Here is a 22377-nt window from a genome sequence, read left to right on the forward strand (position 1 = left end):
TATTCTTTCAATCCCAATCATGCTTATTGGAATCAACGGCGGCTATTTTCCGGCAATCTGCCGGGTATGTTTAAAATAATAAAATTCTTGTTACTCGTGCTCGACACCACGACATCAACAGCTGAAAAATATCAATGATAAGCCGATTTGTTTGTTCGGATCTTTTCCGTTTGTGCCCCCCCCCCCTGCTGAGTGCGCGCATATTTTTGCACCCCTCGGACGCACGTGCCATATTTTTAAATGATGATTTGCCATATAATGCCACGTGTTGTATAACTGGAGGGCGCATAACGTACTGGGGGGGGACGAAAAAGATCCGTTTGTCTGTTTGTTTGTTTATATTGTATGATCTACCCTAGCCTACTACGAGTGCGCCCCGTGTATGGACAAGTCAATGATGCTGGACGTTGTGCTTTTTGCTACTTATGGAGTCGTCATCTGTCGCATGTGGACTGTCGCTTTCATGTGTCTGGAACGACTCCAGTTCCTCAATCTGCAGTACGTATTTAAAAAATAAACGAATGTAACGAAATAATATTCAACCCCTCCTCCTCCTTCCCCCTCCCTAACAAAGAAATCAGGGATCTCTTCTGTTCGGCCAAACCCCCCCCCCCTCAATATGCAGTATGTATTGAAAAAAACAGAGCAAAACATTTCTAAGAGCAGAAACATTTACGTTTGTGACCAAGTTTTATCTATAGTGATTTTCTCGGTTTTTGAGTCTCTGTAACGAAATAATTTACGCACCCCTCTCCTCCTTTACCCGCTCCCTAGCAAAGAAATCAGGGATCTCTTCTGTTCAGCCAAACCCCCCCCCCCCCTCAATATACAGTATGTATTAAAAAAACAGAGCAAAACATTTCTAAGAGCAGAAACATTTACATTTGTGACCAAGTTTTATCTATAGTGATTTTCTCGGTTTTTGAGTCTCTGTAACGAAATAATTTACGCACCCCTCTCCTCCTTTACCCGCTCCCTAGCAAAGAAATCATTTGTGCCCCCCCCCCCCCCCAGCAAAGTGGGCATATAACTTTTATGCTTCACAGGCACACGTGCTATTTTTAAGGTCACACGTGCTAGGATAAATCCGAAATCAGATAGACTTGAAAAAAATAAAACGTATTCAACGATTTGCCGCATTGCTTCCCAAATTGAGATCACTTGGATCAGAGAACTCTCGTCAGACCCTCTTCAATCATACGGGAGGGAGGGGAAGGGTACTGTGGTTGGGATCGCATGTACTTTTGATGGAAACTCAACAATAGGTTCAGGTGTTCATAGTCACAATAGGTTCAGGAATGACCAAAAAAACGCTAGAAATGAGTGAAATTTGAGCTGACAGTTTATCAAAATCCGTTTAAAGTCCTTACATTTTTGTGACCGGAATAAACGGAATTTGCGGAATGACCGGAATAAGCGGACTCTTTGGGGAGCGGACTAGGGCGTGTAGCCTGTAGCCCCCATAATCATCGTAAAGATTAAATGGGGAAATATATTTTTAAAGAAAATATAATTAGGAGAAATTGAGAATGAAGTGTAATAAGATGTTTTTTTTGTCTCACTCCTGAGCCGTATTCGTAGCAACGATAATGTATGTCTTTTTACGATCCTAAAAACGTTGATTGAATTAGTGCTCTTTCTTTTTTGCAAGATCTGTGTACCTTTTTTAATGACCAGGCTTTCGAACAGGTAAAGCATGGGACATTAAATAGACGTTAGAGTTCGTAAGCTGGATTTAGTATCTTTTCAGGTTTTTAGTGCTCAACAAAATTCAACTTGAAAATGTCAATTCTTGGTGCGGTGTCTCATATTCTTTCCGTTAAAAAATCAAACAGTTAATTTACCATCGGAATTGGTTTTTTAATGATATCTTTCTTAAAGTCAAGCTCTAATTGAAGGTTAATTAAGAGTAGCTAATAGAAACAACAATAAGTTATACTGTTTCTTAATCAAAATTTAACATCTCAGCCCTTAATGAAAAGAATAAAATTGTTTTTTGGTCTGTCTTTACTTTTTTGAGACTGCAGATCTACAAAGCTATTGCGGCTATTTTCTGGCAATCTGCCAGTTATGTTATCTCGATAGTGTTCAATTATAAACCTCTAACAATTGAAGCCCATTCGTCAAATGAAGCCCGTCACTGAAGTTAGTCACAAGCCCCTAAGACCCTTGTACCCTGGCAAGCCCCCCAGGTTGCAATAGGTAAGCCCCTGCCCTTCGTTCGATAGCATTTCGTCCGAAATTAGTCGGTTATATTTTTTGAGTGCCGTCAAGATGGAATATGATAGAGAGTAGTTGATAGGTGCACATTCTCTATTTTTTTTTTACTTTTTTGTTGATATGTGTAGTAGTAACAAGATACAACATGTGGATGTGGAGAGTGTGGGCGGAACCACAATGTGGGAACATGCCCCCTGGTGTCCGATCATAGGAGTCTCGACTGTCATGCTCTGCTCCTGTCTCTGCACTGAGAATAGATACCAATGGGACCACGAGATATTTGACGTCAGTCACTTAGCCACCTCATCTCCACGTACACTATTGTACCAAAAAGCTATCCGTACAACTGAAAATTTTGTAAAGCATTACAAACATCAATTAATACATCATTTTAGGCTCAAATTTGGGCCTCGAAACTGCTATTTTTCAGATAACGTTTGTATGCATACTGCCCACTGAATCTTGATTTAAAATTGTTGTTTTCAATAGACGCCTCATCTCAGCCGGCTATTATAGCGCTCCTATTTTTTTTACAATTCAAAGAATTTGAATTGTATTGGGGCTCTGTCTTTTTGCGACTCGAAGAGGAGTATTGGAGAAGTCCTTTGTTTACGACTCGGAGAGGAGTTTTGGAGAAGTCCTTTTTTAATCAATTTTATTGGAGTGATTTTTGAAGCGGGAAATGAAACGCGTGAAAAAATTTGGGGTGATTTTGGAGCTGAACAAAAGTGAAGAGCAGAGCGGAAAGAGAGTGGTTTTTGTTCAAACCGCTCTTTTTGAGAGAGCGAGAAATTGATGTGTGAAAAAATTTTCCCTAGGCCAGCGAATTTTTTTTGGCCTTCTCTTGGTTTTTTTTTATTTCGTCGTCATGATTTTTGTTACGACCATATGACGTCACAGCCACTTTTTGTTCATTCGTTCATGCAATTTCAACTGAATTGCATGCGTGACGTCATTTTTCGCTCTTAGTGGAGCGAGTTTTTTTTGTTCATTCGCGTGATTAAATTTTTGGTCACACTTGACTTGCCTTACTCTCAAAAACGACATCCTCACTTTGAAATTGACTTTTATTTACTTTAATTCAAAGAGATAAGGTCAAATGGGTGTGTGTCACTCTAAATGAAGGTTATTTGAGATCAGCTAATAGAGACAGCAAAAACTTATACTGATTTTTAATCAAAATATAACAGATCAGCCTTCAATGAATGGACGAATTTTTTGGTCTGTCTTTTTTACTGTTTTTTCAGACTACCGATCTACGAATCTATTGCGGTTATTTTCTGGCAATCTGCCAGCTATGTTTGTTCACGATGTATATTATTTGAGATCAGCTAATAGAGACAGCAATAACTTATACCGATTTTTAATCAAAATATAACAGATCAGCCTTCAATGAATGGACGAATTTTTTGGTCTGTCTTTTTTACTGTTTTTTCAGACTACCGATCTACGAATCTATTGCGGTTATTTTCTGGCAATCTGCCAGCTATGTTTGTTCACGTTTGGCATTTTGAAGCAGTTTTTTTTATTTGTTTTTATTTGTTTTCGTTAAGAGGTTGGGTTATGATTTTGTTTTGACTTTAGGCTGGTTTCGGTATTGCTTTGAAGGTTTCTGGATATTCATATGAATTGTATGATAATTCGGTGATCTTTAATGTATTTTGCTGATTTTCGGGCTAATTTTTGCGTTTGTTTGCCGATCGTTTTGTTTTACTGGCTCATATAGGTATTGAAGAAACCCTTTCCACTTGAGCAATATTTTGATAACAATTGGTTACAGTTTTGTGGGTAAGAATCATTTTTTTTGTTGACAAATTTTACAAAAAAATGGCAAAAATTGGAACTATTTTTCTTATTCTGCAGTTTCTCGTTTTTTTCGGTGTTTAGCTAAGTTTCTTTGCCTATTATGACTTGCCTATTGTTTTGCGAGCATCTGGATACCCTATTGGCTGAAGGGAATTTTTCTTTGGATTTATATGTTTTTTGAAATATTGAAAATAGTTTTCCAGTTTTTCAGTTTTTCAGTGAAAGTTGTCTTTAAGAGCTTTTTTTTCATAATTTAGCCTAAAGTATTTTTTCAAAATTCACATAAGTGGTTTTTGTAAGTACTAGTTGGTTTAATGAAGTTATTTTGGCTGAGATCGTTTTTTTCGGGATCTCAATTTTTAACAAATTTTGATCAGATTTTTTATCATATTTTAACAGATTTGATTTTGTTGTTTTTACTTTTTTGTTTCATGATTTTGTTTCAAAATAATCATAAATTAGTGAGGGCACGTTTTGTTTGATGAGTAGTTGGATGGCGTTTAAAGGGATTTTCACTTCGAGTCGTTTCCGGAATTCTTCCGGCTCTGTTTTTTTTAATCAATTTTATTGGAGTGATTTTTGAAGCGGGAAATGAAACGCGTGAAAAAATTTTGAGTGATTTTGGGGCTGAACAAAATTGAAGAGCGGAGCGAAAAGAGAGTGGTTTTTAATCATATCGCTGTTTTCTAGAGAGCGAGAAATTGAGGTGCGAAAAAAAAGTTCTAAGCGAGCGAAATTTTTTGTTCACGTGCGGCATTTTAAAGCAGTTTTTTTCACTTTTTTTGGATAAGAGGTTTTGTTATGATTTTGTTTTACTTTTAGGGTGGATTTGGCAGTGGTTTGAAGGTTTCTGCTAATTCGGAGGTTTTTCATGTAATTTGCTGATTTTGAGCTAATTTTTGCGATTTCTTGACGATTGTTTTGTTTTACTGCCTCAAATGGGTATTGAAAAGACACCTATGAATTTTGCATTTTATAGATGACAATTGGTTACAGATGTGTTGAAATGAATCATTTTTTTGTCGAGAAATATGACAAAAAAGCCGAAAATTTGAACTATTTTTCTTAATTTTTTGCAGTTTTTCGGTTTTTTTTCTGTTTTTTAGACTATTGGAAGTCGCCTATAATTTTGCGATTATTTGGATGCCCTATTGGCTGAAAGGAGTTTTCTTTGGGTTTATATGCTTTTTGGTAAATTAAAAACTTATCAACGTTTTCCATTTTTTTAGTGCAAGTTGTTTGTAAGAGCTTTTTTTCATTATTTGGCTTCAGGTATTTTAAAAAGACTCTCTTAAGTGGTTTAGTAGGTACTAGTTATTTTGATTAAGTAATTTGGGCAGAGATAGTTTTTCGGGATCTTAATTTATGACAAATATTGATCAGATTTTTTTAAATCATATTTTAACAAATTTGATTTTCTTGTTTTTCCAATTTTGTTTTATGGTTTTGTTTCAAGATAATCATAAATTAGTGGAGGCACGCTATGTCTTATGAGTAGTTGGATGGCGTTTAAACGGATTTCCACTTCGAGTCGTTTCCGGAATTCTTCCGGCTATGTTTTTTTTAAGATCTGTTCACACATTTTTATGATTTTTGAAGTCAAATTCGAGTGGTGATTTTGGTCACGCCGAAACAGGAAATGGAGCGAAAAAGCGAGTGATTTTGCCGCGTGAAGTTTTTCGCTCTAATTTTAAAGTAGAGTGAGAAAACGGTGTTTGAACAAAAATTCGGTTTCTCGGTAGTGGTTTTTTGTTCACATGCCGCAATTTCACTCTGATTTTTACTGTTTTTTCGATTTTTTGGATCGCATTTTTTTCTAAATAGTTTTCCCAATTCATTCAAAGCTCATTCTCTAACTAGTTTTTGTTAGAATCATAATTACATATCTCACTAGTGGTTTTTTTCCCCTAGCAGCATTTGGACATTGATTTTCTGCTTTTTTTGTTTTTTTTTCATCTGATTTTTTTTAAAAATGGTTTTCCCAATTCAGTCATTGTCCATTATAGATCTAGTTATTTGTTAAGTCAATGAAAATTCTTATAATTGTACGTCAGGACTTGTCCTGCTATGTTTTTTACTTCGTCGAATAAAAAAATGTTTCGGTTTACCTCATTTTGCTTCTTCTTCAACGTTTTGCCTGATATCTTTTTGACTTCTCTAGGCTAGTTTCTTTCTTCTCTCATTCTGCTAAAAGTGATTTTGAACATCAGTTGCTCAGCAAGGCAATTCAAAATGAACAGAGTCATTATAAAAAATTGAAAACAGAGTTAGAAACGTGATAAACCCATAAAGCCCATTTTTAGATGCCCGCTATTAGAACGTCGTTCATATAAGTCTTAGTTACCATCTCTAATGCTTATTGGTATTGATAGTAGCCCCTGTAGCCTCTCTATAAGAAACAGAAGTACGTTATGTTCAACAACGAAATGCCATCAAAATAAATCGGACTTAAAAAATGTTTTTCTACAAAAACTTTTTTTTTCAATATCTTCTATTCTTTCAATCCCAATCATGCTTATTGGAATCAACGGCGGCTATTTTCCGGCAATCTGACGGGTATGTTTGTATTTTCGTCCATGAAAATCCGACATCTCTAAGCTTTCTTTTCTGTATAAGTGGAGAAAGTGAGATTGAAGTTTTTCTTAAACTTCATAAATTTCACACTTTTCTTCACGCTTTTGCGCAAATCATGCTTATGAAGCACGAATCATGCTTTAAAAAAATAAATCATGCTGTACGTAGCTTTTTGGTACCATAGTGTATAAATACGCATTACTATTGAAGAAAGGATTATTAATTGCTCTTGAACGAAGTTCATAGCAATTATTGTAAACGTGTATGTCTTTTTTATGAAAAATTTTTGCTTGAAAGTTTTGACATTTACGCCCTTGACTTTTTGCATTTCGCGTGATCTAAAATTCTCTCTCAATCACAATTTCAACCAGCTGAGCTCAATTGGCGGCAATTTAATACTAAAAGTCAAATGAAAAGTGCGCCGAAACTGGTGCCATTTTCTGCTTAATATCTTAACAGTGGTATATGTTAACTTCTAATGTGGTTATTTGAAGCCAACTATTGAACTTCTTAGGCCCATTTAGGCTCCTCCTCCCCCCCCCTGCCTGAAGCAGGCTGCAATTGATTAGAGATCTCACTAGTCATTCGAGATCAATTAGTCGGTTATGTTTTCATCGGAATAAAACCAGATTGACATAATTATAACAAGCCGTGAAAAGAGTCAAATGTCCTTAAAATATGACCCCTCTTCTTCTTAGAATACAACCAACGAAAACTGCGACTCATCTCTTATTTGTGCTATTCAAGTGAAAATGAAAATTTGTTAACTGGAAAATGTCGAGGAACAAATTCCGTTAAACGAGTCCATATGCTTATGAACTAGTAAACTAGTACATATTCCATGTCTACTTTCACATCGGATCTTTTTCGTTTTTGCCCCCCAGCTTAGTGGGCTCATATTATTTGCGCCCCCTAGACGCGCGTGCCATGTTTTTACATAATGTTTTCCTATGTAATGACACGTGCTTGGCATCTGAGGGTGCATAGCGAGCTGAGGGCTCAAACAGAAAAGATCCAACGTTTGGTTTGGTGGCCATGCTCTCGCGTAATGCTGCATTAGCTCTCTGCTTTTGACTAAAAATTTCATCAATGTTATCATTGCTGAAAAAAGTTATGGAAGAAAGGGACAATGCGAAGCTTAGTGGGCTTATATCTTTTCCGCTCCCCAGGCACACGTGCTATTTTTTGTATAGAAATGTGGAGTGGTTTCCTTTTGTGCGCCCCAACGTGGTTGATGCATATTATATGCACACCCAGACGCACGTGCCATTTTTTTACATAATGAATTACTATGTAATGGCACGTTCTCTGTTACTGGGGGCGCATAACGTACGGGGGGGGGGGGGGGGGGGGGGCACAAACGGAAACGATCCGAAACGTGCTATTTAACGACCAACGATTTTTTTAACTTGAGGCGTAGGAAACACTGGGGTGGCAAACGCAGAAAAGATCCGAAAAATGAATACAATTTACGTTGAAACACGCACGTGCGCTTAATAAAATGCTAAAAATCGGCAGTGCCAGATTTCAAAATGCCAGAAGTTGCTATATGTATACCCAGAATTTGACTTTCATAGTTTTGTCATTCTGAATTGTGCAACATCATTGAGAAATTCTGACGTTTATCGAAAACAGGTAAAGTTGATCGAGATGTTCAGCCAGAATTACGAAAGGACTTTAGCAACGAGTGACATAGCTGTACTTAAAAAGAGCAACGTGCATGTTTTCGAATAACAAAAGTACATCTAGGTCAACACTCATTTCACAATTTGGGTCATTGATTTTGTCTTTTATTTGAAACATTCTGAGGTTATGAGCACGGAAAAAATTTTAATGGGATTTTAAATGCTCTCAAACAGAGTTTGTAGCAGGTATATTAGACCTGTGGTCTTCTTTTAAAATGTCTTTGTCCCACCCAGTTTACTTGTCGTCCTCAAAAACGGGAGAAGCAGGCCGAATCCAGAGTGCATTAAGTGGCTGAGCAGCTCTCTTAAAGCTTTACACTTTATTAATTTCTAAGATTGTGCTTACCCAAAGCTGTTTTGAGGAGAAAATGTCAGGGTGTGGAGGGTGTTTCTTAATCTCCTTAATCCCGCTGACATTCCCCCGACCGCACTCCTATAACCTGGCGATTTAGACCCTCTCTCGTCCCCCTCTCCCAGAAGCCTACCTGACCCCTCCCAAGCTTGACCCCCCTCCACTCAACTCAGACCCCCGTAATGCTAGTCTAGCATCCCTATGCAACAGCTGGCTACTGCTAAAGCAAACCGATCGCCTCTTGTTTGGAATAATTTGCCCGACGTTATTCAGAAAAGTCAACAAGAAGTAGAAGTCAAGTGTATTTCAAATACATCAATTTTTTCCTTGTTTTATTCGCTTCTTTTTGCATTCGATTCCAAACAATCATTGAAATCAAATACTGAAATTTTTTTTGACGCTCGTTTTCTCTGAAGCTGCTACTTTATTGGGAATTTTTTGACATCATTTCATTCATTTTGTATTCTACTATACAACGATAAAAAAATCGCGCGTTTTTGAATCCATCTCGAAAGTTTTTTGTTTTCTCAAGACATCGGACACAATGAAGAAATAAATTTCCTATTGGATAATGTGCCTGCTTCATCACCAGTGAGAACATTCTAGTCATATCTCTTCTCACATTTTTTAAATTTAGTTTCAGTCAGGTCGCAAACGAAGAATAAATTGCTTTAGTTCTTTTTTGTTCAAAATAGTTCTAAATAGAGCAAATAAGCGTTGTCGCCATGTTTTTATAGAACTTCTCTAAAATTGCTACCAAGAACAACAAATTGCCAAGCTAATGGAAATCAATTCAAAAACAAGAAGAAGAGAATATGATAACAAAACATGAACAGATCTTGTTAACTATGAAATGCAAAAGCTAACTGTCGGATATCAAAAATAAACAACTGATCGCCTGGAAAAAGATATCAAATTTTCAAAACTCAAATTTTGAAAGTCATTGTTAATTGACTTGACAGACAGAAGACGTCAAACAGTAACAATCGTGTTGATCCTCCACTGAAAACTTACCAACCAAAAATATTACAATAATTTGCCAAGCAATTAGTTACACTGATACTAGTTCTCGAAAATTGAAGAAGCAGCCGATTTTTCGCAGCCGACTGCAATCCTACTCAATTTCATCTGGAACAATAGGAAATGTTTCTAGTGTGGTTAATTGCTATTCCCCTGGAGCCAAAATGGAAACGTTAAATTTACATGAGGGTCATAATTCATTTGAAAGAGGTGTTTCTGGGTAGGAGGCAGCAACTCCACTCAAGGAGACAATCGTCAATTGTTTGCTAAAACTCAAACCTCATTTTTTTGTTATCAGGAAAGTGGCCTGGTAAAAAACGATTCTTTCGATGAGATATGGAAGGCAATGATCATCTGCAATCAATAAGCCTCAAGCTGGTAACGGACTGAGGTTTTGAAAAATTTGCTGTAAATTGATGATTTTTGTATTGATGGAGTTTATCCAAATAATGGCAGTATAAAAAATATGGTAGAAAACATACGTCACTATTATATAGCGCATGATCTATCGTCATCACAAAATACAATTGTACCTTCGAAATTACAAACAAATATGAACCCTGCCTGATTTGAGTAATTTTATTGACATGTTTTTTTTTATAGTTTTCTCTGGTTTTTCTTGGGAAACCTGAAAGACCAGGTATGCATTAAGCTTCGTTATTTAACTAAAAAGAGAAACATGACAATTTGACAATGCAATGACGCGGCTGCTCGTACTGTTTCACCTTTCCTTAAAGCATGTTTTTGGAAGATACTCTATTTGGCGCTTAAAGTGGCATTAAATGTCTAATTTTCAACACTCGCAGCATACAAAATAAGCGTCAAGATAGACCAAATTTGCTTCAGCGGCTGGAATTGGAAACTATTGTTGCAGTAACTGAAACATGGATGGGCGATGAACAAAGCTTACATGTAATCATCGGTGCTGAGCAAATTTAAATGAATAAAAATCTGTCTCATCAAAACGAGCAGTTAAGGTTGCCGGTGTAGGAATATGGAATCCTTAGAAAATAAAATTAAAGCGCAGAAGAGATTTTGAGTCAGCTGATCAAAGGTTGTTTGAAACGTTGTTGCTCGAACTAGGCATTCCGTTAGCTGAAATTATCTCATTAGCGTCTCCTATTGTTCACATTAAAGCCGGGTTGACTTTTTAGACAAATTTAAATCTTTAAATCCGGAGTTTCTAACACGTTCTTAACTACAAATAATATTATCTTATTTCGTGACTAAAACATTGATATGTTGAGAACATGTGGGCAGAAAAGACTTCATGATATTGCAGTGCGACTAGGATTAGAGTTATTCAACATTGATATTCCTGCACGCATATGCAACAATATTTGAACTTTTATAGACCTCTGCTTGTAAACGGAAAGTTGACAAAACACAAGATCAATAGGCAGAGGTTTTTGTTAAGAAAAATAAAAACTTAAAAGCGAAATGTAATTTTATAAGAAAAAAAATGTAAGGAAAAATAACATTCCGAACATCAATAACATTGACGAAAATGCTCAACAAACAAAAGACAAATAGTCGACCTGTAACGCTTTTAACAGAGTTTTCAATAATACAGGCATCTAAAGAGGGTACGTTCTTACGTTCTTTCATTGAACTTCAATGATTCAACTACAAAAAATACAGAAGTCTAAATTTAGACCTTATACTTTGAGGGGAACATATAAAGTTACTGACGGTGTAAACATCAACAAATTGCCAGGGCCGGGATATATCGATGCCTAAGTTAGTAGAATGTCTTAAAAATATGCATTCTTGAGCAAAAAACAAATCCGTTGCCATTCTGGAAAGTCGTCTACTGATGCTGTGCTTTACTTCTTTGAAAAATTAGAAAAAAAATGGAAGATAACAACAAAACAGGCGAAGGTGTTGCATTCTTGGCTCTTTAAGAAGCTCTCAATTCAATTTCACATGAGATCTTTCCCAAGAAATTTGAAACCATCAATCTCTCTCTTTCTCAGTCTAAATTTTGCTTCTCAAATTTTTTTCTCACAAATCGAAAACAATGCGTAAAATTGGGTAATGACTTAGAAGATGAAGTCTATTGAACTATTTATCATAGTCCTTCACAAGGAACTGTGTTAGCACCTCTTAGTTTTCGGTTATATGTCAACAATTTTTCTGGAAATCTGGAAGGTTAAAATGTTATTGTTCAGTTTGCGGATGGCACTAATTTTAGATGCAAACTTGAAAACATTGAAAATATTCCATTAAAATGTGCAAAAAATATTGAACAAAGACAAATACCTGGCAGATAATCAACTCACACTAAATCCCGATAAAACAGGGACGTTATTTTTTATAAATCATACTGATTCGGACCCATAGTGTACTTTAAAATATAAAGTTATCAAACTAACTCATTCTTGCCGTTGTCTTGGAGTGTAAACTGATTCAAATCTATGCTTGGAAAATCACCTCAACTGAGTTTTAAGCAAAATGGCTAATTTAGTTCGCTCTTTCTATGTTATAAGAAATCAAATTCCTTTAAACGTAAGAGTTGATGTTTTCCATTGAATTGTATTCTCTCATCATTGTTTCAGTGGAACATTTCTTCAAATTCTTAGAGCAAAAACCATAGACCGCATGAAAAGGCAAACTTATTGGGGAAAAAAATTTGCTATTTGCGACAAAAAGTTGACTACTCAACTGATCTTTTCATTAAGCATCAATTCGAGACAGCCGAATTGTTTATAAGAGAGAACGAGAACGAAGTGGAGTAACAAATCTTCGATCTTGAATTGCGATCAAAAATGGTACAAATTGCCCTCTTCAATAAGAACTTTTAACAGTAAAACTTGCTTTGCAAATGTTTTAACCGAGTTTTTGATCTATCCAAGAGCTCAAAAAATACCCATTAATAGACAAATAGTAGCCTTCAAATCCTCTTTTTATCTATGAAAATGAACAGCCACATTTGTAAGGTTATTATATTAATAACAATACTGATACTGTGATTAATTTATTTAACATGTGAAAGCATGTGTCTATCTAACCATATGGTTTTAATCTGAACAATTTACATGTTATCGCCAAGAAAACCATTACAATTCCCAGAGGATTATTGTTATTCAAAAGAATCTTTATTTCAAAATGGTTTCTTGAAAAGGATTTAAACAGTAGGATTTAAAGAGTAGGATTCAAACAAAAGGATTAAAACAGTAGGATTTAAACAGTAGGATTTATACTATTACGTATAAACTTCTGGTAAGGATAACTTTTTTTTGAGAAGCTTTTTTTCCATAAGAGTCCCTCCTCCTTATCCAAATTACAGGACCCATTGCCTAAACCCCTTCACCTACCTACATTCCCCCACCTACCTACCCAAGACCCCCACCACCTACCTATCTCTCCTCCAACGCCCCCTTTTGAGAGCAATTCTCCCGACCTTAGTCGGTTAAGTTTATCATTTTGGACCAATGTTTCGGCGAATAAAGCGAAAATTTTCGCCGAAACACAAGAGATCTAATTATTTCTTTAAAATTTGTTGGGTCTTCTCCATTATAGCCCCCCCCCCCCAGCTTGAAGGTCAGATAAACTATAGCCCCGCAATCTTGATAAATATACCATAATGGGGGCTAAAATTTCATGGGGGGGGGGGGGGGGGCATAATGGGAAAGACTCAATTTGTTGTGTTTTGAATTGAACAGATGACTCAATGGACGTTGGCCGTGTACATTGCAATTAAGTTCTGTGCAGCCTATATTCCTATACTGCTCATAGCATGGGCAGTGGGTCACAGTATGAAGCTGGTCTTCAGGCGACAACTCATGAGCTACTTCAAGAGCTCCGCTAACTTGCGACTCCTCAAAGTCGGTGGGGTGGTTAGTATAGTTGAATTCGTAAATCATCTAATGAAAACATTTTCATCTAATGAAAACATTTTTGATGCGCAAATGGTGCTACGAAGGGCGGATCGTTTCCGTTTGTGCCCCCCCCCCCAGCACGTTATGCGCCCCCCAGTTACAGAGCACGTGCCATTACAGTAAATTAAGAAAAATATGGCACGTGCGTCGGGGGTTGCAAATAATATGCGCCCACTAAGCTGGGGGGGGGGGCAGAAAGGGAAAAGATATCGAAGGGCGACAAATGGGTTGAAATCGTGAAAAATTTGCGAAAGCAGAGTGGAAAATACTCTTTTACTATAAGAGCGGTTGCGTTTTTTTTCGCGATAATAAGAAAGAGGTTTAGAAAAGCTCACCTCTTCACCGAAAGTTTTCAACTCAAAATTCAAAAAATTTCATTACTCGACTCGACATAAATATTTATTCACAGAACTCATGATCAATATTTTATACCTATTATTATAAATTATAACCTAACTATAACTAACTATTATAACTATAGGTCAGACAGCACAACTAGCACCTTGATTTCTGTGAATTTGAGTCGATTGAAAGCTGAAAACTTCTCAAACCTGGGGTTATAATAAACACTGGGGGGGGGCATAAACGGAAAAGATCCGATATTTAAGATATTTGATTTCAGCTGAGTTTGCCATTAGTGTTGTTCTTCCAACCAATTGTGATATACACAACATACTTGGAGTACAGGGCTTATGTGTACAACCAGATGGTGGGTACCTCAAGGACAGCCTTCATCATCATCATCAACCACTCACTCAATTTATCCATAGCTGCACTCCCTGCCAACGCCTATCTCATTCCCTATATGAAGGTACGCTAGGCGACACCAAGTGGGGGGGGGTAACATCATGCAAAGTTATGGCAACGGTTTCCTCAACGCCTCCCCCATGCTCCTGGTTCAAGAAACTTTCTGGAAATTTTGAGTCAAATTTCAGCGCATAAACTTAAAATAATGCGCTGAAATGTTTTGAAATGCGCTGAAAAGGTGCGAAAAGTTATACAAGAAATCCAAAAAGCGGTGACATTATGACAGAAATGCGTTGAAGATGCGCTGAAGTTATTAAGCTTGAAAATTCGGCCCCCTCAGTAACTCCGCTGACCCCACCAATTGACTATGTTGGACAAGACCAATTGACTTTTTGTCCTCAAAGATGAGATAAAGAGGAAAAACCGGAAACGCCGTAAGATCCTGAGCTGTTCTCAGAGAGAATTACGCCTTCCTGATTTCTAAATATGCGATTCATGGAAATGGTTTAGAAGTCATAAATTGATGACATGAATGGTGGTTAATTGCTCTTGAACGAAGTTCAGAGCAATTACTGTAAACGTGTTGGTCTTTTTTATGCAAATTTCTTGCTTGACCATTTTGCGTTTTTCTTCCAGAACATTCTTTGACATCTCAAGTGACTTTTTTTCCCGCTTTCGTTCTTCATTTTTGAGTGATCTCACTCCGAAGTAAAGCTTGTTGATAATATAAAGTCGGTTGCAGCAAACCTAAATCGAAGGCCAAATAGCTCAGTCGGTAGTGCAAAGGATTCTGAGGCGGGAGGTCAGTGGTTAGAATCCAGTTGGGTTCAAATGCTTTTCCACCCGTTTGACGTTCGAGAGCAGTTCTTCCGAAATTAGTCGGTTTATGTTTTTTGTAGTTTGTTAAATTCCAGGAACTGATTGTATTGGTGATCTGACTTTTTACATTCCAAAATCTGGATCATATTGGTGCACTGTCTTTTTTGTAAGATGTTTTTACACATTTTTTCATGACTTTGAGCTTTCAGAACGGGATAAACATTAAACATCAGCGGCAATCAAGGTTTATTAGAGGCCCTAAGCCGCGTTCTGTAGTCCCTTAAGTGCTTAGAACGGTGAAAATACATGAAGGACCGTATTTCAAGGCTAAATAATGATCTTTAGGAATTTTTGATACCAAATTTGTAGTTTTTCACGAGTTTCTTTAATTTTTCGAATTTTTTGTTGAACCAAATTGATGTTTGTATTAGATGATAAAGGTCGTTCATAAGACGTATTTATATATTGACTATTTTAAGAGCAATATGTTTTGATACGGCAATTAACGCAAACAGAAACACGCAAAGTTATACTAATTTTTAAAATTTCTTTCAAATTTTTTGAAAATGTTTGTCATTTTTTGAGTTTTTCAGCCCTATGAACCAACAAAATCTCTCTCTAGTGTCTAATATTAAGTTGCTGTATAATTTTTGGTGGTAATGGAATGGTTTTCAACAGCTTAACATCACCAAATTTTGATAAAACTTCGAATGTTTTTTAAATTTTCTGTTATTTCTTGTCATTATATAAGTCATTTTCAGGTGCAGGGGCAAGGATACCTTCTCTAGGGTTTAGTTATAGGCTACTAAAAATATCTATTGACGATGAAAAAGTTTTCAAAGTTTTTTTTCTCAAATTTAAGCAATTTTTTGATAATCTTGCATTTTTTTTTCAATTTGCAAGTTCTGTTGAAATTTTTTGTCAATCTTTAGGTATCTCTGGCATCATTGGCCATAGAGCCGCCTCTAGGGTTTGATAATAGGTTACTGCATAATTTCTAGTAACAACAGAAATTGCAATCCCTTTTTTATTTTTGGAAATTTAGTATGTTTCCCAGTTGCCAGAGCACCCATAAGGTTCGAAAATATTTTATTACATAGTTTCTAGTGACAGTGAAAAAATATTTGTTTTTCTATTGTTACTTGCAATTTTTAGGTTTTTCAGAAAATGTTTGAAATTTTTTGAGTTTTTCCTTGCCGGGCCCTGGAACTTTTTCCAGGGTTTGATAATTATCTATTGTATAGTTGGTAGATAAAATGAAAAGCTTATCATTATTTTCTAACACTTTTTTAGCAATCTTTGTATAAAAGTTTATTTATTCTCATAATTTCTGAAAATTATAATCATGTTCCAAGTTTATGGATTTTTTTGAGACAGTGAAACCATTTGAAATAGGATTACTGGATAGTCTCTGGAGACAATTAAATGGCTCTGAAGATATGACAATCACAAATTTGTGCAAGATTTTGCTATAATTTGCAATCATTTTAAATTTTTTTTAAGATGTCCATCTCTGAGTTTAACGATCTTTACTGGCCAACAAATCTCTTTTAAGTATTGAAGATGGGTTACAAGACAACTCCAGAGACAACAAAGACCTTTGAATTTTTTATAGTGACATTCGGAAATTGCCTTTAACTTGCATTTTTAAAAAGCTTTTGAAGCATTTGTCATAATTCTTGAGTTTGTCTACATTTATTTACAAATTAGTCCCTTTCAAGGCCTGCGAGGTAGTTATTGAGTATAATAAATTGTATCATATTGAATATTCAGGGTGAGAACTTCAAGAGTTTTAGCAAAGAACATTTTTTGTTTAATTCTTTGATTATTTTAGTTTCTCAAATTTTATAATCTCATCTTCATTGATGGGATTGTTCAATTGCTCTGCTGGTCAGGTACATGTAGCTTTGCTTTTCATTCAGTTCTATAGATTATGTGTAAGGACTTTTCCTGCTATTTTTCTTTTGTTAAGATGTTTTTACACACTTACACGTTTTTACGACTTCGTGTTTTCAAAAATGGAATGAACAGGTAAAAGCTCAGCGGGCATCAATTATCAGTAGAGGCTCCTCGCCGCGTTTACTATTTCATCAGATGCCTAGAATGATGAAACTACCAGAGAGGCCGTATATCAAGATTCTTCATTTTTTGAGTTTTGTTTTGATTAGTATTGAATTTACAATTAAAAAAGGACTTTTGCTGAATAATAATTCTTTTTGCAACAACTTTATGAGCAAATCATTGTAATTTTTTTGAAATTCTAAATCATTTTTTGATTTTTAGCTAGTCTAAGATTGAGGCTGGTAAAACTTGATAGTGGTCTCTTTTGAGACATAATGACTTCTTAAGGCCATTTTAAGAGCTATATGATTGGTACACCAAACATACAGATGCAAATTTATATTGATCTTTACAATTCTTTTCTTTCAAGTTCTTTCAATAAAGTTTTTGTCGTTTGATTTTTCAGACCTTAGATTCAAGGAATCTCCTTTAGGGTTTGATAATGAAATACTGCAAAAATTTGTGGCAACGGAATGAATTCAAGGAACATTCTAACATTTAGAATTTGGGCAATTTTTTGAAATAAAACAAGCATTTTTTCACAAAATTTTTGCTATTTATGTTGTTCAAATTTTTCCATTTGTCTAAGGCAGGAAAACTTGTCTGTCATTTTATAAGAGAATGCTGTTTTTTTGCCATGAAACTGTTTTCAGCATTTTATTATCACAAATTTTAGCAATTTTTTGATAAAACTCAAAAATTTTTCAAGTTTTTTTGGAAATTTTTGTCAATTTGCAGGTTTTTTAGCCTCAAAGGCTAATGAACTTCAGCTAGGTTTTGATAATAAACTACTGCACAGTTTCTAGTGGTAATGCTATTTTTTTAAATTTTAATCTCCCAAAAATTAGCATTTCAAAATAAATGCAATGATTTTTTTTCAAATTTCTAAAAATTTAGTATGTCTTCTCCAGTGGCCAGACAACCTCCTATAGAGTTTGCTAAAATGATACTTCCTTGCTTTTAGTACCAATGAAATAAAATTCATTACTTCAATAACACGAGTTTTAGCAGTGTTTTTAAATAAAACTTTCAATTTTGAAGACGTTTGAGTTTTTGAGGTTCTCCGGAATCAAGGGCCCAGGAACCTCCACCAGGGTTTGATGATAAGCTGCTACATAGATGCAAGAGGTGACGGAATGTTTATCAATTTTTATATAACTTGATTTTTCGCAGTTTTTTGACAAAATTAAAAAAAATTCAAATTTTCTGAAATTTATTATCGTGTTCAATATTTATCAATCTTTATGAGCCAGTGAAACTAGTTGAGGCTTAAAATAGAATTACCGGATAGTTTCTGAGACAATGAATTGATTCTGAAGATATTAGTATCACAGATCTAGCGTGATTTTGTTAAAATTTGTAATTGTGTTTCAATTTCTGAAACTTTTTGTGAGTTTCTGAGTTTACCGATCTTTACTGGCCGGCAAAAATTCTTTAAGTCTTGCAGAATTGTTACTTATCAGAATTCCAGAGACAAAAAAGGGGTTTTGAACATTGTTTTTCCGCATATTTTAGAAACTATTATTAAGTTTTTGCTCTTCAGTTTTTTTGAAGCGTTTGTCGTTTTACTCGAGTTTATTTACCATTAATGGCAAATAGATCTCATTCAAGGATTTTGCGTGAATTAAGGAGTATATTGATTTGCATCGTACTTGGCTCTCAGGGAAAAACCTTCAAGAACTTTAGCAATGATATTTTTTGTTTAGTTTGTTTGATAAATTTAGTTTCTCAACTTTTGAGATCTTGTCTTATTGTCTGATATTGTTCAATTGATCGAATGGCCAGCTACATTTGTTCTCAGTTTTTCATTTGTTTCTTTGAATTGTTTTTCAGGACATGTCCTGCTATGTTTTTTTTTCAATTTTGTCACCTTTCCAATCAAACTATCCCTCCCACTCACCCCACTTAACACTCCCTCCACGTGAACCCTCCTCCACTACATTCCTTCTCGATTTTCTCTATCTTGTAAATGCTTTTTTAGATAAAACCTTTAGATGCCATTGATTAATATAGATTTTCCGACAATGCAATGACTAAACTCAATTTGTTTCTTATCAGCTGAAGACATCAAGTAGTAATGAATAGCGTTTTTTTTTCTTAACACAGAATGCAAAATAGTGCAATGCAAAATTTGGTTTCCAATTTTCACTTTAGATCCTATACGTGGTCTATAATAACGTACAATAACACGCTCCTTGAAGCCCGTAGTAACCCCCCCTCAACCCACCACAGTAGTATAAAAAGCTGACTAGAACCTCAACGGGGGGGGACACTATGTATTAAGATAGGGAATGCAGAAATTGTCCCCCTAGGGGGGACACTTAGGGGGACATTTACCGCAAATTCGCAGTAAACGTCCCCCTAAGTGTCCCCCCTAGGGGGACAATTTCTGCATTCCCTATCTTAATACATAGAGTCCCCCACCGTTGTGGTTCTGGTCAGCTCCTATTTTTTTTTTCTGAAAAAAATGTGTTTCACTTTTCGGTTGGTTGTAATATGTTCAGTTTGTTGTTTTTGTCTCTAACAGATGTTAATTAGTTTGAAACATGTTCTGTGAGTAAAAAAAGTAGTCGGAAACACCTTTTTCGAAAATTGAAATTTTTGTCCCAAAGGGGGACAATAACTTGTAAAATTTTTGAAAAATGGGGCCCAAAAATTTTTTTGCTTTTTTTTGTCTCTAATAGCCGTCAAATGTTGTGAAACATGTTTTGTGAATGATAAAAAGTGTTCAAAAGCGATTTTTTCAATTTTGAAATTTTTCCCCTAAGGGGTGTCAACACTTGTAAAATTTTTTGAAAAATGGGGTCCATAAATTTTTTTGCGTTTTTTTGTCTCTAATAGCCGTCAAATGTTGTGAAACATGTTTTGTGAATGATAAAAAGTGTTCAAAGTCCATTTTTTCAATTTTGAAATTTTTCCCCTAAGGGGTGTCAACACTTGTAAAATTTTTTGAAAAATGGGGTCCATAAATTTTTTCTCGATTTTTTGTCTCTAATAGACGTCAAATATTGTGAAACATGTTTTGTGAATGATAAAAAGTGTTCAAAGTCGATTTTTTCAATTTTGAAATTTTTGCCCTAAGGAGTGTCCACACTTGTAAAATTTTTTGAAAAATGGGGTCCAAAAATTTTTTCTCAATTTTTTGTCTCAAATAGACGTTAAATGTTGTGAAACATGTTTTGTGAATAATAAAAAATGTTCAAAGTCGATTTTTTCAATTTTGAAATTTTTGCCCTAAGGAGTGTCGACACTTGTAAAATTTTTTGAAAAATGAGGCCCAAAAATTTTCTGCGTTTTTTGGTCTCTAATAGACGTTAAATGTTGTGAAACATGTTTTGTGAATGATAAAAAGTGTTCAAAGTCGATTTTTTCAATTTTGAAATTTTTCCCCTAAGGGGTGTCAACACTTGTAAAATTTTTTGAAAAATGGGGTCCATAAATTTTTTTGCGTTTTTTTGTCTCTAATAGCCGTCAAATGTTGTGAAACATCTTTTGTGAATGATAAAAAGTGTTCAAAGTCGATTTTTTCAATTTTGAAATTTTTGCCCTAAGGAGTGTCCACACTTGTAAAATTTTTTGAAAAATGGGGTCCAAAAATTTTTTCTCAATTTTTTGTCTCTAATAGACGTTAAATGTTGTGAAACATGTTTTGTGAATGATAAAAAGTGTTCAAAGTCGATTTTTTCAATTTTGAAATTTTTGCCCTAAGGAGTGTCGACACTTGTAAAATTTTTTGAAAAATGAGGCCCAAAAATTTTCTGCGTTTTTTGGTCTCTAATAGACGTTAAATGTTGTGAAACATGTTTTGTGAATAATAAAAAATGTTCAAAGTCGATTTTTTCAATTTTGAAATTTTTGCCCTAAGGAGTGTCGACACTTGTAAAATTTTTTGAAAAATGAGGCCCAAAAATTTTCTGCGTTTTTTGGTCTCTAATAGACGTTAAATGTTGTGAAACATGTTTTGTGAATGATAAAAAGTGTTCAAAGTCGATTTTTTCAATTTTGAAATTTTTCCCCTAAGGGGTGTCAACACTTGTAAAATTTTTTGAAAAATGGGGTCCATAAATTTTTTCTCGATTTTTTGTCTCTAATAGACGTCAAATATTGTGAAACATGTTTTGTGAATGATAAAAAGTGTTCAAAGTCGATTTTTTCAATTTTGAAATTTTTGCCCTAAGGAGTGTCGACACTTGTAAAATTTTTTGAAAAATGAGGCCCAAAAATTTTCTGCGTTTTTTGGTCTCTAATAGACGTTAAATGTTGTGAAACATGTTTTGTGAATATTAAAAAGTGTTCAAAGTCGATTTTTTCAATTTTGAAATTTTTGCCCTAAGGGGTGTCGACACTTGTAAAATTTTTTGAAAAATGGGGTCCAAATATTTTTTCTCGATTTTTTGTCTCTAATAGACATCAAATGTTGTGAAACATGTTTTGTGAAAGATAAAAAGTGTTCAAAGTCGTTTTTTTTCAATTTTGAAATATTTGCCCTAAGGAGTGTCGACACTTGTAAAATTTTTTGAAAAATGAGGCCCAAAAATTTTCTGCGTTTTTTGGTCTCTAATAGACGTTAAATGTTGTGAAACATGTTTTGTGAATGATAAAAAGTGTTCAAAGTCGATTTTTTCAATTTTGAAATTTTTCCCCTAAGGGGTGTCAACACTTGTAAAATTTTTTGAAAAATGGGGTCCATAAATTTTTTCTCGATTTTTTGTCTCTAATAGACGTCAAATATTGTGAAACATGTTTTGTGAATGATAAAAAGTGTTCAAAGTCGATTTTTTCAATTTTGAAATTTTTGCCCTAAGGAGTGTCGACACTTGTAAAATTTTTTGAAAAATGAGGCCCAAAAATTTTCTGCGTTTTTTGGTCTCTAATAGACGTTAAATGTTGTGAAACATGTTTTGTGAATATTAAAAAGTGTTCAAAGTCGATTTTTTCAATTTTGAAATTTTTGCCCTAAGGGGTGTCGACACTTGTAAAATTTTTTGAAAAATGGGGTCCAAATATTTTTTCTCGATTTTTTGTCTCTAATAGACATCAAATGTTGTGAAACATGTTTTGTGAAAGATAAAAAGTGTTCAAAGTCGTTTTTTTTCAATTTTGAAATATTTGCCCTAAGGTGTGTCGACACTTGTAAAACTTTTGAAAAATGGGGTCCAAAAATTTTTTCTCAATTTTTTGTCTCTAATAGACGTTAAATGTTGTGAAACAT

At 34.9% G+C, this 22377-nt stretch overlaps 2 protein-coding genes across 5 annotated transcripts in view; one reads left to right on the forward strand and one right to left on the reverse strand.

Moving 5' to 3' along the window:
* LOC142343601 (citrate synthase, mitochondrial-like) overlaps positions 1-22377 on the reverse strand; it is a 300476-nt gene that overhangs the window by 98863 nt on the left and 179236 nt on the right. The window lies entirely within an intron of this gene.
* The window catches only part of LOC142352293 (uncharacterized), a 68785-nt gene that overhangs the window by 20562 nt on the left and 25846 nt on the right, over positions 1-22377 (forward strand). For all 4 annotated transcript variants that reach the window (XM_075404814.1, XM_075404823.1, XM_075404833.1 and 1 more), the window contains exons 4-7: positions 360-498; positions 2349-2505; positions 13323-13496; positions 14161-14349. In XM_075404814.1, the coding sequence (XP_075260929.1) occupies positions 360-498; positions 2349-2505; positions 13323-13496; positions 14161-14349 (659 nt within the window). The remainder of the gene's footprint in view (positions 1-359; positions 499-2348; positions 2506-13322; positions 13497-14160; positions 14350-22377) is intronic.

The sequence above is a fragment of the Convolutriloba macropyga genome, chromosome 1 (genome assembly GCF_964194025.1).
Source record: "Convolutriloba macropyga chromosome 1, txConMacr16.3, whole genome shotgun sequence".
NCBI lineage: Eukaryota > Metazoa > Xenacoelomorpha > Acoela > Convolutidae > Convolutriloba > Convolutriloba macropyga.